The 16,283-nt window shown below is 35.9% G+C and overlaps 1 protein-coding gene across 1 annotated transcript in view; it reads right to left on the bottom strand.

The window, feature by feature from the left end:
* Nucleotides 1–41: 41 nt before the first annotated feature.
* The window catches only part of CXADR (CXADR Ig-like cell adhesion molecule), a 74,039-nt gene continuing 57,797 nt past the window's right edge, over nucleotides 42–16,283 (bottom strand). Inside the window, exon 8 of the mRNA XM_012539287.3 lies at nucleotides 42–506. Within this exon, the coding sequence (XP_012394741.1) occupies nucleotides 450–506 (57 nt within the window). The 3' untranslated portion in view covers nucleotides 42–449. The remainder of the gene's footprint in view (nucleotides 507–16,283) is intronic.

Genomic DNA, 16,283 nt, shown 5'->3' with positions numbered 1-16,283 from the left:
TGTGCTTCTGTTCTGTGCATAAAAAGGGAGAAAGGGCAAAGGGTATCTCACTTCCATATGTTTAATTAAATATTTAGCAAAGAATAAAACTAACAATTTTAACTTTTCTTTAAAAAATTGACTTTTTATTAGCCATACTTTTCCCAAAGGCTATAGTATCAAGATTCATATAAAACGTCTAAAGTTTGTTAGTAGTAGATAATTGAAAATATAAATATAATGAAACATCTTTCAACCATTAGAGTCACTATACGTAGGATTTTCCTAACCAAGAATTTGGCCTGTACAAATTTTGATATGACATCTGACTTATACGCCTAGTGCCATGGCATAAAGCAGAAATGTTCTTATAGCTACGCTAATCTCTGTGCCTTGTGCTTTTTTTCAACATGTTAAAGTCTTTATTAGAGGTCTAAAATAAAGCCAAATAGTACAGTACTTCAGATTCTTCAGTAGTCCATATTTATACCACTTGTAATGCCAGCAGTCTCATAAGTGTACTTGAACTACGAAAAGAGAAAAAAAGATATAAGAATTTAGGTTTTCTCCCGAAGGTAAATTTTTAAAAACTAAAAGAGCATTGTTTTCTCATTACCTACATCTTTAGATTTCTAGTCTTAACTTACTTGACTTACCAGAAAAATCACAACTTGCTAATAAATCATTGGATGTCCTTGGCTGTTCCAGATATTTCTGTTGTGTTTGCTGATAAATTCTGCTGATGTACAGACTATCAGAAAAGTGCACAAATCGTAAGGATACATAGCTCTCAAAGGTTTGAAGTATGTGGAATTCAAAATGTCTGCAACTTCAACAGAAAACTTACTTTTAAACTTTAGAGGCCTGTGGTTTTAATGTTATTGTACTCTTTGATAAGCCATATGCAACTTTTAATATATTTCTAAACCATATCTACTTTTTTTTCCCTGAGATTTATAGTGAATGCTTATTCAAACTTGAGCATATTTTCCTAGGGGTAACTGGCATCACAAGGGAGATTAGTTTTATTTAGGTTGGAAAAAAAAAATTTGTTACTGTTCCCTTATAGATCCTAGAGTTTGGGTGATAATGGCAGATTTCTAGGCAATTGTAAAAGTGGCAAGTTTCAAGTATTTTTATCATGGAGTTAACAGATAGCATTTGTTCTGTTAGTTTGCACATGTCATAGTTATAAGGCTGTTGGGAAAATCAGAAGCATAGTAGCTATTATTGTTGAGGGAAATATTTTCGGTAGTACCTAGCCAGCTACACCTTTCTTTCCACATCAGATTACTGTAAAAATCTCCTAAATCTCTTATTCATTAGTGTTGACAACTAAATGGCAGAGTGTCTCAGGAAAAATGCTAATTTTGAAGTTGACTGCATACTAGATATGTTACCTGTAGAAGATTCTGCCCTTTATTGACTATCCATGTCACCTTGTTCCAAAATTTATTTAAAGCAAAAGAAAGCTCTCATCAATATAGCTTTTCCAATCCATTCCTAATGAAATAAAACCATCTTTCTTTCAGAAGCTACATCTTAAACTCAGTCTAGTAAGTATGCAGTTCAAAGTGTGTCAAACTTTTTAACTAGTAATTAGGACTCTAGGAGTTGTAACATCTCTGTCTGTCTCCCTCAGACTGCAGGACTGCTCTAATGAAGACAAAATGTTGCTGCATAATTTCAGCTTGACAGTGTTACGAGGCTGTTTGAAGAAGGAGTGGTTTGTGACTTAATGATAATTTGTTTTAATTCTCCATTTTATATTTGTAGCCATAGCTGCAAAGCTCTAAATTTAGAGGTTAAACTTGGACATGGAAATATCAAAAATAAGAGAAAAATATAAATTGGTAAGTTATATTACATCAATACCAAAGTGCTTATTTCTGGGTTTTTAGTGTAATATTTATCTCAGAGTATTTAACTTTCTGGTAAACTTCAATGACTTCAAACTAAGATGTTAAAGCATTTATATTGGCTTCTACTCAGCTACACTGTTAAAGTGATTTCTTATTTGGTGATTCGGAAGAGGAAAAAAACTTTAAATCACTTATGTGCATTTACCTTGCTAGAGTAACCATTCTATCCATTTTACAGATAATAGTAAACAGTAAGTTTAAAAAATTTGTATTACTATATGCCAACAACTTATTTAATCCTCATAATAACCCCCTGAGGTGGGTACCATTATTATCCCAGGTAAGATAAGGGCTCTCAGAGAAGCTAAAAATGCTCAAGATCACAGAGAGCTTAAGTAATGAAGCCCTGACTTAAATCCAAGTTGGACTTTGTAAAGTCTACCATATATAAAGTCTAACAACTAAAGTCTATAAAGTCTACCAACTCTTAAAACTTGAGGAAAGGTTCGGTATCAAGCCACAATTTGGAAAAAAAGGAACAGATGCAAAAATTATATTGAGTGCGAATATGAGACATCAGAGTATCTTGATTAATAACTAATAAAGCCTTGATGAAGTTCCTTTTCACAAACTATTAAGATATTTTGAAAAGGGGCTGACTAATAACTTGACAGCCATTTTATTCGCTTGAACTCTAAATCAAATTGCAATATTTCTACAGCCCAACTGATTGAGGATTGAGATGACAAAGCAAACTACCAATGATTGGTCAAGGGAAAGAGAGTTAGTGGTATTAGTATGGCCCAAGTTTATCACAGGACTTCTTTTTTTCTTAGTATCAAACATTTGTTGATTTGACGTGGTATATGATGTTCTCATGTATTCTCTGGAGTTTGTATCCCAGTTGTGAAGCAGTAACACTGTAAGGCTCTATGGGAAACACAATATCCCTGCATTAAAGATGGTAAAGGTTTAATGGCTAACTTCTATACATAATTTTAGTGTCATGACTGTTGTTAAGTGAACTTCACTAGCAATTAAAGCAGGTTTATCTTGATAATCATAAGATTAAAAATGCCCAATGTTGGTGAGAGTGTGTGGGGAAGCAGTCACACACATAGTGTTAGTACAGGCTTGAAAGAGTATAACCTTTTTGAAGGGCAGTTAAAAATGTAAATATGCATATCCTTTGACTAAGCAAATATACTTCTAGGAATGTATCTACAGAAATACTCGAAAACAAGGGGCTGTTACCTATGTAAAAGTGTTCATTTCAAAATGTTTGTAAACAGCAAAAATAAAAACCCAATAGATGAACAGTTAAATTTGAACATCTGTTCAAGAAAATACTGTGGAAAATACCATGTAGCCACACACACAAAAGTGCATCAATTTCTAATGACGTGGGATAAAATGTTGAAAGTTGGGAAAATACTGCAAGTGGGGAAAGAAATGTTACATCTAGGATGGCGCCAATATTGTCTGGAAAAATAAACATCAAATTGTTAAAAGTAGGGTTCTCAGAGGTGGGGGGGGGCAGATACAGAGAACCTCCATTTTCCTACATTACACATTTCAGATATTTATACTATTATGACTTTGTAACTGGAGAAGTGAAAGGACAAATATTTCTTAAAGAGCACTCAATTTAAGACAAGTTCAGTGGATTTATTTTTAGCAAATACAAATACTATACATCACTGATAACCAAATTGCACATATGGACCATCTGGTACATTTCTGATTTTATTTGCTGATCATACAAATATTTCTAGAAGGAAATATTCCAAAATAAATGCTTGTAATAAACTGGTTGTATTACATACTTCGCCAGTGTTCCCAATGATATATATTAATTTCATGAGAAAAATTTTAAATAGTACTTTGTGGGAGAAAAATCCCTGTTACTAAGCAAGGGTATTAAATACCTGGAAATAAACTTTAACAACAGAAAGGAGTGCATCCCACAGAGGAGAAAAATTTATAAGAATTTGCCTAAAGTCAAAAATAACTGACTAGAAGAATGCCATATTTAAATGGATACAATGCTATAAAAAAAAACTTTACTTTTCAAATTAATATGTAAAGCCAATATAAATCAATTAAAATCCCACTGAAATTTTAGTGGAACTTGAAAGCCTGATTTTAAGTTTACATAGAAGAATAATTAATAACCAGGAATTTTTTTTTAAAGAAAAGAACAATGGACAGGGAGTGTTCTTCCTTTTAAGTAATTTATCAATATATACTCTAAAGTATTGGGTTGGCCAAAAGGTTCGTTCGCTTTTTTCCATAAGATGGCTCTAGTAGCACTTAGTTGTTTTTAATTTCATTCGAAACAATTTTGTTAGATTATATGTGACAGCTATCATATCAGCATCCATTTAAAAAAAGACATCAAAATTGGTTAATTTTTGTATAACCATTTAAATATTGAAGATGGAAGAAAAACAACATTTTCGGCCTATTATGCTTTATTATTTCAAGAAAGGTAAAAACACAACTGAAACGCAAAAGATTTGTGCAGCATATGGAGGTGTTGTGACTGACTGAACCTGTCAAAAGTGGTTTGTGAAGTTTCGTGCTGGAGATTCCTCATTGGACAATGCTCCACAGTCAGGTTGACCAGTTGAAGTTGATAGCAATCGAGATATTAATTGAGAACAATCAACGTTATACCAGGCAGGAGATAGCCAACATACTCAAAATATCTAAATCAAGCGTTGAAAATCATTTGCACCAGCTTGGTTGTGTTAATCACTTGGATGTTTGGGTTCCACATAAGTCAAATGAAAAAATCCTTCTTGACCATATGTCCGCATGCGATTCTCTAGTTAAATGTAATGAAAACGTCCGATTTTTAAAACAAATTGTGACGAGTGATGGAAAGTGGATACTGTGCAATAAATGTGGAACAGAAGACATCATGGGGCAAGTGAAATGAACCACCACCAACCACACTAAAGGCTGGTCGGTCTTCATGCAAATAAGGTGATATTGTGTATATGGTAGGATTGGAAGGAAGTCCTCTATTACGAGCTCCTTTCGGAAAACCGAACAATTAACTCCAACAAGTACTGCTCCCAGTTACACCAACTGAAAGCGGCACTTGACGAAAAGCGTACAGAATTATTAGTCAACAGAAAACGCATAATCTTCCATCAGGATAACGCAAGACTGCATGTTTCTTTGATGACCAGGCAAAAACTGTTACAGCTTGGCTGGGAAGTTCTGATTCATCCACCGTATTCACCAGACATTGCACTTTCAGATTTCCATTTATTTAGGTCTTTACAAAATTCTCTTAATAGAAAAAAATTTCAATTCCCTGGAAGAGTGTAAAAGGCACCTGGAACAGTTCTTTGCTCGAAAAGATAAAAAGTTTTGGGAAGATGGAATTATGCAGTCGCCTGAAAAATGGCAGAAGGTAGTGGAACAAAAGGGTGACTACGTTGTTCAATAAAGTTCTTAGTGAAAATGAAAAATGTGTCTTTTATTTTTACTTAAAAACGGAAGGCACTTTTTGGCCAACCCAATATAACATAGGAGTGAATATACCAATGAAACAATACAAGTGCAGAACCAGAAACATTTAGATACATAAATTTACTGTATGGTGAATGTGGCTTTTCAAATTGAAAATAATTCACTAATAAAAAAATTGTGAACTATATTTGGCTATGCAATTTTTATTATTTTTTTTTTTTTCCTGCGGTACGTGGGCCTCTCACTGTTGTGGCCTCTCCCATTGCGGAGCACAGGCTCTGGACGTGCAGGCTCAGTGGCCGTGGCTCACTGGCCCAGCCGCTCCGCGGCATGTGAGATCTTCCTGGACCAGGGCATGAACCCACGTCCCCTGCATCGGCAGGCGGACTCTCAACCACTGCGCCACCAGGGAAGCCCTGGTTATGCCATTTTTAAAGTTAAATTCCTACTTCAAACCATAAAAATAAATTCCAGATAGATTAAAGACAAAATGTAAAATATGAAACTATAAAAGTACTGAGAGGAAATATGGAAGGAGATATTCATACTTTTAGCTTAGGAAAAATTTCCCCGTGAAGATAGAAAAATTGGCATTTTGGAATTGAAAAAAATTTTTAATTGCATATTAAAAGACATAAATACATTTAAAAAGACAACCTCTGGGACTTCCCTGGTGGCACAGTGGTTAAGAATCCACCTGCCAAAAAAAAAAAAAAAAAAAAAAAAAGAATCCACCTGCCAATGCAGGGGACACGGGTTCGAGCCCTGGTCCGGGAGGATCACACATGCCGCAGAGCAACTAAGCCTGTGCACCACAACTACTGAGCCTGCGCTCTAGAGCCCGTGAGCCACAACTACTGAGCCTGTGTGCCGCAACTACTGAAGCCTGTGTGCCTAGAGCCCATGCTCTGCAACAAGAAAAGCCACTGCAATGAGAAGCCTGTGTACCACAACGAAGAGTAGCCCCTGCTCACGGCAACTAGAGAAAGCCTGCACGCAGCAATGAAGACCCAACACAGCCATAAATAAATAAATTTAAATCTTCAGAAAAGTTAAAAAAAAAAAAAAGACAAACTCCAAAGAGGGAGAAATTTTCTACAGAATGTTTAAAGAAAATGAATTAGTATTCTTAATATACAAAGAGCTTCTACATATAAATTATTTAGCAGAGCCAAATATATATAAAGAAATACAAATGGCTAAAAAATTAAAAGAGGTGCTAATGGCACACTAATGACAAAGGAAGTATAAGTTGAAACCACGAAATACCATTTTTCACCTAACAAATTGACATTGAAAAGACAGTGGCTTGCCTTCTTTGTGGAAGCCAATTTAACAATGTCAAAAATTTTTTTTTAATGTGTGTATTCTCTTACCCAGTAATTCAAATGCTATATATATAGAAGATAGCCTATGGAAATACTTTCACAAATGTATAAAAATTAATGTACAATGGGGGCAGCCTTTTTTATATAATAAAAGATTATAATTCATTTATACTATGTAAGAGCATGAGGCCAATAAAAGAATGATCTGTATCTGTTGTGGAAAGATGTCCACCATATTGTGTGAGGGGTAAAAATGGTACAAAAAGTGAGGATAGTAATAGAACTTGATAGGTTTATCATGGAATGAAATAAGATGATTAATATAAAACACTCCAATACATGGCAAATATCAAATGCTCAATAAATTTTATTATGTTTACATAAGATGTATGAAGGATGAAAATAGGTACAAAAAGTGAGGGCAATAGAATCTAGGTAGGTTATCAGGATAATGTTAACCATTAATAGTTCATACATATGCATACTTGTTTTTTTAATAGATTTTATTTATTTATTTATGTATGGCTGTGTTGGGTCTTTGTTGCTGTGTGCACACGTGGGCTCTCTCTAGTTGCAGTGAGCGGGGTCTACTCTTCATTGAGGTGCGTGGGCTTCTCATTGTGGTGGCTTCTTTTGTTGTGGAGCATGGGCTCTAGGTTCACGGTCTCCAGTAGTTGTGGCTCATGGGCTCTAGCGCGCAGGCTCAGTAGTCGTGGTACACGGGCTTAGTTGCTCCACGGCATGTGGGATCTTTCTGGACCAGGGCCTGAACCCGTGTCCCCTGCATTGGCAGGTGGATTCTTAACCACTGTGCCACCAGGGAAGCCCTGCATACATGTTTATAAAGCATTTCATCAAGCAAAATGAAATTCCATTTGACAGGTACTTAAGTGCTTTCCATTTGATGATAAACTTTTGTGTGTTCTAGTATTATCCTCACCTTACACACAAGGAAACTGAGTCTCAGAGTATTCAAGTTAAGTTGTCCCAGTGACCTAAACGAGCAGGGCTTCAAACCCAAGCAGTATGACTAAAGGACACATGCTTTTAAGAGCAAGATAGGGGGTTGGAAAGATACACTAAACTGTTTCTAATACTTACCCTTAAACTGTTAATAATAGTGTGTAAGCAATATTTTTTAGAAAGCAGTAGAATAGATATTTTGGTATTATTCTCTTAGCTTAGACTGGATTTCAATGAAAAAGAATAAATCACTTTATAAAAATTATTGGCCACAAGAGGGCATCAGATGTTCTTTTTCCAACTTCCAAGCTAAAGGTTGTAAATAATCTCCCTTCTCCATGAAAAGTATTAGTGGTTATAGTTTAAATCACTGCTTTTCCTATGCATCTACATACAGAAATTGCCATTGCTAATGGAGAATGTTAAGTATGCCATAGTTATTATATACAACTTTTATTTATTAGAATTATTTTTGTTAAAAAAAATGTATAGTTCATTTGGGAGAATAATATTACCTAAAAGCATGAAGAGATCATTAAAATTACCTATAATCCTTCCAGCAAAGAGAACCACTGTTAATATTTTAGTGGATGGGGTAATGTTTAAAAGAGGGAGCTTTTACTTTAGCTCCCTCTTTTTTAGACTCCTGTTTTGTTGCGTTATGAAATATAATCATTTTATGGTCTCACAATTTGGAAATGTGGAACATCTTATGCCATTGATTTTTTCCTAAAACATGATTTTTAATAGTTTCATAGTATTCATATATATTGCCTTAATTGATTTAACCAATCTTTATCATTAGCTATTAAGCTACCGATCTCTTTTGGAAATGTTTTTTCAGTCATATATCTAAATATATAACTCCTTTGTTGGGAGTGGGTTGAGGGTGGGGGTTATTCCTTTGAAGTCCAGAAATAAATGGGCCAATTGATTTTAGAACTGCCAATTTAATTTACATACAAAAAAATCTATAGAGGATAAATTTCTTAGAGTCAAATAAATAAGTAAAGCTGTGAAATTTCAACAGAAGAATAGATTGACTGTTTCACTAAATTCAACGGAAAAAACTTTGTATTTAAAATTTTTAGTTTTTATCTGAGTTAAAGTGAAATCTGACTATTTCATGTTTCCTAATATTGCCAATGTTAAAACAGACTATATTTAAAATCTGATATTGATAGCTAATGAGATCCTTGAGTAAATAATTTTGAAAAGATCATTTGTGATGCTTGACAGTCACTGTAAAATCTGGAAAGGAATACACAAAAAGCTAAGATGCAAGATCTGATATAGGGATTTGGCATGCAGATTTACTGTAAAATCCCTCTCCCTAGCACAATTAGGAGTGCCAATCAAAAACGCTCAAGTGGGAAACCATTAAAAATGATACATCCCTTAAATATTTTAAATGTTTAAAATGTATCAATATACATTCAGGCACCAAATTTTTGATGTAGAGTTAAGAATTCTTCTTAGAATATGGATCTATTTCTAGGAGCTGTTTTCTTTTCTCCATAACCTACATCCATAATATATTGATACTAATTTAAAGTTTGGTTTCTTTGCAGTCAAGTGAAAGCAACATATTTTTGAAGCAATGTGCCAGCAGAATCATTCCCTCTGATTCTCATGTCTTCACTATATCTAGTACAGTTGATATATACGATTTACTTTAATTATGTCATCAGCAATACAACATGCATAAACAGGCTTGGTACCAAACAAAGCGGACTCTCGTCAATCATACAGCCCACTGGGGCCTCCATGGGTGTTGTCAACAAGAGTCAGTGCGCCCTGCGTGGGGACCCCGTTTGGAGGGAGCAGAGGGTGTGCTTAGGCCAGTCTCCTCTCCTTTCATGGGCCTTCTCCTGGGCTGGTATTGCCGGGAAGGGGGATCAGAGGTGAGGGAGAGCCACACCTCCCACCTCCTCCCCGCACAGGACTGCCAAGGACTCAAGGTTCCTAGAGAAACACTAGACCAGGAATCAGGACACCTGGATTTCATTCCTAACTACTGGCCTTGGGAAATCAAAACCTTTCTGAATCTTGATATTTTCATAAAATGATATTGAACTAGATAACATAGCCCATAGATATTTGGGGGGTTTTGCTTGGTTTTTACCAAATTTGAACTGCTATGTAAATTTTCTTCACTTAACTATATTACAAATCTTTTGCCCATATTACAAAAACAAAAATGCTACAAAATTACACACACACAAAAATCAAACCTACATAAACATGTGTTTATAAAGTCCTGTTGGCTACTACACAGTGCATCTTTACCTTGCCCTGGACCTAAGATTGTATCTTTTAGTTGGCAAGGCAGAGATTACATTTCGTTTCATGTAATTATTTTACTTTGTGTTCTCTTGTTTTTGTGAACATATAAAATGTCTTCCCCTTGTCAGGAGATCAAAAGCCTGGTGGAGGCTGAACATTGGAGGACTGTGATTTTCCAAAAGGTTGCAAATCATTGGCACAGTAGTTCCTCCCTTATGCATGGTTTCACTTTCTACGGTTTCATTTATTTGCAGCCAACCAAGGTCCAAACAATTTTCCATTTAATATTATTGCTATGAATAAACAATTCATAAGTTTTAAACTGCACACTGTTCAGTGTGATGAAATATTGCACCATCCTGTCCCGTCCCGCCTGGGATGTGAAGCATCCTTTTGTCCAGTGTACCCAACCTGTTAGTTACTTAGTGGCCTCTCAGTCATCAGATGGACATTCGTGTCCAGGTAACCCTTATTTTACTTAATAACGGCCTTACAGTGCAAGGAGAGTGATGTTGGTAATCCTAGTATGCCCAAAAGAAGCTGTAAAGTGCTTCCTTTCAATGAAAAGGTGGGAGTTCTTTACTTAATAGGGAAAGAAAAAAAATGCCAAGGTTGCTAAGATCTACAGTAAGAATAAATCTTCTATCCGGGAAATTGTGAAGGAAAAAAATGTGTTGGTTTTGCTGTCACACTTCAAGTTGAAAAAGTTATAGCCACAGTGTGTGGTTAAGTACTTAGTTAAATGGAAAATGTATTAAGTTTGTACAATAAGATATTTTGAGAGAGACCACATTCACATAAATTTTATTATAGCATATTGTTATAATTGTTCTACTTTATTATTATTGTTATTAATCTCTTATTGTGCCTAATTTATAAATGAAACTTTATCATAGGTATGTATGTGTAGGAAAAACACAGTATACCTAGGGTTTGGTACAACCTGCAGATTCAGGCATCCACTGGGGGATCTTGGATTGTACCCCGGCCAGGAACAAGGGGGGGAACTACTGTATCTTTGCTATCACACTGTCTCCTCTCAGAATTGCAAGGTCATTCTACTGTTCTCTAGAAATGTTCTCACTGTTGACAGTTCTGGGACTACATGAGGAAAAATGTCCTACTTAGCAACATGAAAAGAGCACAGTGCCAGTAGCCAACATTCAAATTGGAACAGTGTGTGACAGCTCACCTAAACATGTGACCAACACATCTTCTTTTTCAAGTGCAAGATAACTCATTTTCTCCATTAATAGTTTGTGCTGATTCCATAAAACTGCTCTGGGCAAAAACTCCAGAAACTTGAAGAAAGAAACCAAAGGTAAATGATGAAGAAATACACCATGATGGGAACACATGTGGCAATGACTTGATACGAACATAGCCAGAACTACTGCAATTATTATCATCAACAAAGTACACTGAGAATCTATTATATGTTGATCATTTAGATGTAAACATGTTTCACCTTTGAGAAGTCTGGCATCTGCTTAGGGAGAGGAGACAGATACATGAAGACAGGTGACCCTCAGCTTCCTCTGAGGTTACAATCTCAAGAAGGGAGAAGTTAGGAGAACATCTTAGAAAGGATTAGGATTACGTGGTCAGAAAAGGGTAAGCCCATAAACAGAGTCCAAGAAAAAGGATAACCTGGCAAAAGAAAAAAAAAAGGGGGGGATGTATTTCATATCACAAAGGGCTAATTTTATTAACATTTAACAGCTCCTCCAAATTAGCAGAATTGTAATATAAAGAAAAATGGGCAAAGCATATGAACATAGTTCTCAAAAACACAAATGGTTTTTAAACATAGGAAAAGATGCTCAACTGACCAAACAGAAATAGACTTTTAAACCATGACAAAATTTTCTTCTCAGAGATCAGGAAAGATAAAAAAGTCAGATAAGAGTATTGGTGAGGATTTGGGTGGAGACAAGCACTCTTATCCACTACAAGCATAAGCTGCTACACTTATTAAGAAGATATTGTAATAATAGCTGTCAAAATACTCTTTACTCGGGCTTCCCTGGTGGCGCAGTGGTTGGGAGTCCGCCTGCCGATGCGGGGCACATGGGTTCGTGCCCCGATCCGGGAGGACCCCACGTGTCGTGGAGCGGCTGGGCCTGTGAGCCATGGCCGCTGAGCCTGCGCGTCTGGAGCCTGTGCTCCGCAACGGGAGAGGCCACAACACTGAGAGGACCGCGTACCGCAAAAAAAAAAAAAAAAAAAAAAAAAATACTCTTTACTCAGTACCTCCCCTTCTAGAAATTTAAGGATATGTTTGCACATATGAAAAATGATGTATATACAAATATACTACTTATAATTCATTATATCAAAAAGATGGGATCAACTTAAATGGTCAATTGGAGATTGGCTAAGTTACAGTGTAGCAAGTTGATGTATTATACAGTTTTGAAAACAAATAAGGTTGTTTTAGATAGGTAGATATATAAATGATAGATAATACATATATACAGAATGATCTGAGGATTTGCTAAATTAAAAAAAACAAGTGTGTATAAAACCTTATTTAAAAAAAATATATATATATATATATACACGTATATATATATGCAAGTGTAAGCAACAGAGTCAGTGTTGTAATGGAGGGCTAGCCATGAAAGTCAAAAGCTAGGCTAGAGTTTAGACTTTTAAGTTAGAGGTCCAGGAAAGCTTTCAAGCAAGGGAGTGAACCTAAAGTTTTAAGAAAATTAACTTCGAATTGGAGAGTTTTAATCAACTCTTGTCTAGGAAAAAGATAACTGTAGAGAAATGGTCATCTACTTGCTTCTATTGTCAGGTAGGTCATTTCTTTCTAAAGTGGTCCATCACCTCTTCATGTCTTCCTGAGATTAGATGCTTCCAAGTCCTCTCCAAGCAGTAGTAAATGAATGGGAAATAATGTTTCTTTTTATAAAAGCAGCAGAACTGAAACGAATCATAAATTCATACAAGCACGCTTTCACTGAATACTTAATTTTAGTCAGCTACAGTACCAGATGCTAAACAGGCCAGGCATACAGTCATGATCCAAGCCTCATCTGCCCTCTCAGGACCATTCAGGGTTCCTTTTCTGTGTGTTAGCTTCTTCTCTCTCCCATGCTGCACCCGAAATTTCCTAGTTTCACCTCTTCCCTCAGTCCTCTTACTACCTAGCTACCTGCCCCCCATGTTCCTAGAGTATGACCTCACCTCTACTTCCTGGAGGAAAGAGATCATTTAATGATATCCCATCCACACAACCACAAACCTATTAAATCTGCCCCCAACCTCACTGACTTTCCCCCTCAACCTCTGGGGAAGATGTTCTCCTTGCCCTCTTCAAGTTAATCCCGCCCACATTCCGTTTTGGCTCCTTCCTCTTTCCAGGCCCCTTCTCCACAGCCTCAAGTCTCTCCCATCCTCACAAACAAGCTAACCTTTGCCCTATTCTAGTTGCTGTTTCCTCTGGCTTCCTCCTTCCCTTCATGGCCAAGAATATTGAAAGAATAGTCTAGTATAGTTTTCAAATTGCGTCTTGTGAATCAGACGTCTCAAGAGCTGGTGGGAATCTTATGGGGAGACAAACAATAGCCATTTCATCTTTTATATAATTTGGACTCTGTAGGATTTAATCTCAGCGAGGCATGTTTTGCATACTATGTTTCTAGATCTTCCTTAGCTCTCATCCGCGCTTCAATCTATGGAACTAAGGACTGGCACAACTGTTCCACCAGAACTGGTCTGCATCATGAGTGACTTCATTCCGAGAATGGTTTCTTTCTGTCTTTTGTGACCCAGAGGGCTGACTCGGGTCCTCTTCTCATTCTAAACACTCTTTCCTGAGTGATCGCACTCTCTTTTGTAGATTTAACATATTAATTCACATGCCTTTGGCTTAAAAAGGCCAGAACTTCACTTTTTCTCTTTACCAGTCTCCTCAAATTGTAGTTTAGAGATCACTGCATCCACAAAAAGTAGCTTGTGAAATGTTGTGTATGTAAGAAACAACTTCATAGTGCTTTCACTTAAATCCCACAACTTAATCTGCCCTAACAACCCACTGCTTTAATACCTGTGCTCTGAAATACCTCAAAAGAATGGGAAAAAAACTCTAGGAAGCAATATTACCATATAACAGAAAATTGGAAGCCTCTAGGTCCACAAATAAGAAAAAAATGAATTATGGAACATCAACTTAATAAAACATCTTGCAGCTATTAAAATGGATATATACAAATACTTCTAACAATTGCTAAGATACATATACAAGTATGATTCAACACCAAGTTGATAAAAGAAACTAACAGAGGACATTCACTTTAAAAATAATACGTATACTTAAATATACTAGAAGAGAAACAAAACAGAAAGGTTTTTGGTAGTGATGTCATTTGGGTGAAATATTTTACTTTCTTCATGCCAAGTACTAGATCACTACGACTCTATAAACCCCAAAGTTAGGGTAAACACAGATCTTACTGTCCAATCTGAGCCACTCTAGAGCCAAAGGTCTATTGCTGTTGTAATTACAGTGAGATAACAGGCATAAGACAGAACTGTCTTGGGAAAACTGGGATATAGTCCCCTAATCCTGTAAGATATGAGGCAAATATTGCTATTATAACACAATAACAATGATGATGATGACAGCAACCAGTGCTTACAGAGCACTGACATGTGCCAGCCTAAGTGCTTGACATGTTATTACTTTATCATTCCCAGAACCATTCCATGAGACAGATGCTATTATCCTCATTTTACTGTTATGGAGAAGGAGTATAGAGGTTAATATTTGAAACATTAAAAAAAAAACATTCATTTCACAAATATTATATAAACAATTTGAAATACAGAACTTTAAAAACTGTTTCCCTGGAAAAATAGTTTCATCTTTTCAGCAAGATTCTTAAGAAGACAATCCATAATCATTTCATCAACTACTTTTTCACTTGACAAGCAGATGTGAGGTTAATAGTGTATTATGGTCACTGCATATTTGAAATAACAATAGTATACTCCTGAGGGTAAGGATGGGGGAGACTGAGGACCATGAAATAACTATATTGGCATAGTTACTCAGGTGCTGCTATTTTTATTGTACCAACTAAGCAAAAAAACCTCTTTGGGAATGTATTCCATACTAACTTTCTCTATTTTATTTATTAGTCCTGCTTCACAGTTTCCAATCATCATTTCTGTTATGGATTGAATTGTGTGTACCCAAATTCCTATGCTGCAGTTCTAATCTCCAGTATCTGAGAACGTAACCTTATTTGGAAATAGGGTTGTTGAAGATACAATTAGTTAAAATGAGGTCATTAGGGTGGGTCCTCGTCCAATATGACTGGTGTCCTTATAAAAAGGGAAAATAGGACACAGAGATAGACACACACTGAGGGAAGGTGACATGAAGTGACACAGAGAGAAGACAGCCATCTACAAGCCAAGGAGAGAGAACTTCCCTCACAACGCTCAGAAGGAACCAACCCCCTCCACCAAAAAAACTACTAGAATTAATAAATAAATTCACTAAAGTTGCAGGATACAAGATTAATATCAGAAATCTGTTGTTTTTCTATACACTAACAATGAACTATCACAAAGAGAATTCAAGAAAACAATTCCATTTACAACTGCATCAAAAAGAATAAGATACCTGGAAATAAACTTAACCAAGGAGATGAAAGACCTATACTCTGAAAACTGTAAGACAATGATGAAGGAAATTGAAAATAATACAATTAAATGAAAAGAAATTCCATGTTCATGGATTGGAAAAATTAATATTGTTAATGTCCATACTACCCAAGGCAATCTACCAGTTCAGTGCAATACCTATCAAAATACCCATGATATTTTTTTACAGAACTAGAACAAATAATTTGAAAATTTATATGGAACCACAAAAGATCCCCAATAGCCAAAGCAACCTTGAGGGAAAGGAACAAAGCTGCAGGAATCATGCTCACTGATTTTAGACTATACTACAAAGCTACAGTAATCAAAACAGTATGGCACTGGCATAAAAACAGATACATAGATCAATGAACAGGATAGAAAGCCCAGAAATAAACACACACACCTATGGTCAATTACTCTGTGACAAAGGAGGCAAGAATACACAATGGAGAAAAGACAGTCTCTTCCAGAAGTGGTGCTGGGAAAACTGGACAGCTACATGTAAAAGAAGGAAACTAGAACATTTTCTCACACCATATACAAAACTAAACTAAAAATGGATTAGAGACCTAAATATAAGACCAGAAACCATTAAATTCCTAAACATAGGCAGAACACTCTTTGACACAAATTGTAGCAGTATTTTGTTGGATCTATCACCTAAGGCAAAGGAAACAAAAATAAAAATAAACAAATGGGACCTAATTAAACTTAA

This window comes from Orcinus orca, chromosome 5 (assembly GCF_937001465.1).
Source record: "Orcinus orca chromosome 5, mOrcOrc1.1, whole genome shotgun sequence".
Taxonomy (NCBI): domain Eukaryota; kingdom Metazoa; phylum Chordata; class Mammalia; order Artiodactyla; family Delphinidae; genus Orcinus; species Orcinus orca.
The sequence above is the reverse complement of the archived record's forward strand: the minus strand, read 5'-3'. Positions and strand labels throughout refer to the sequence as shown.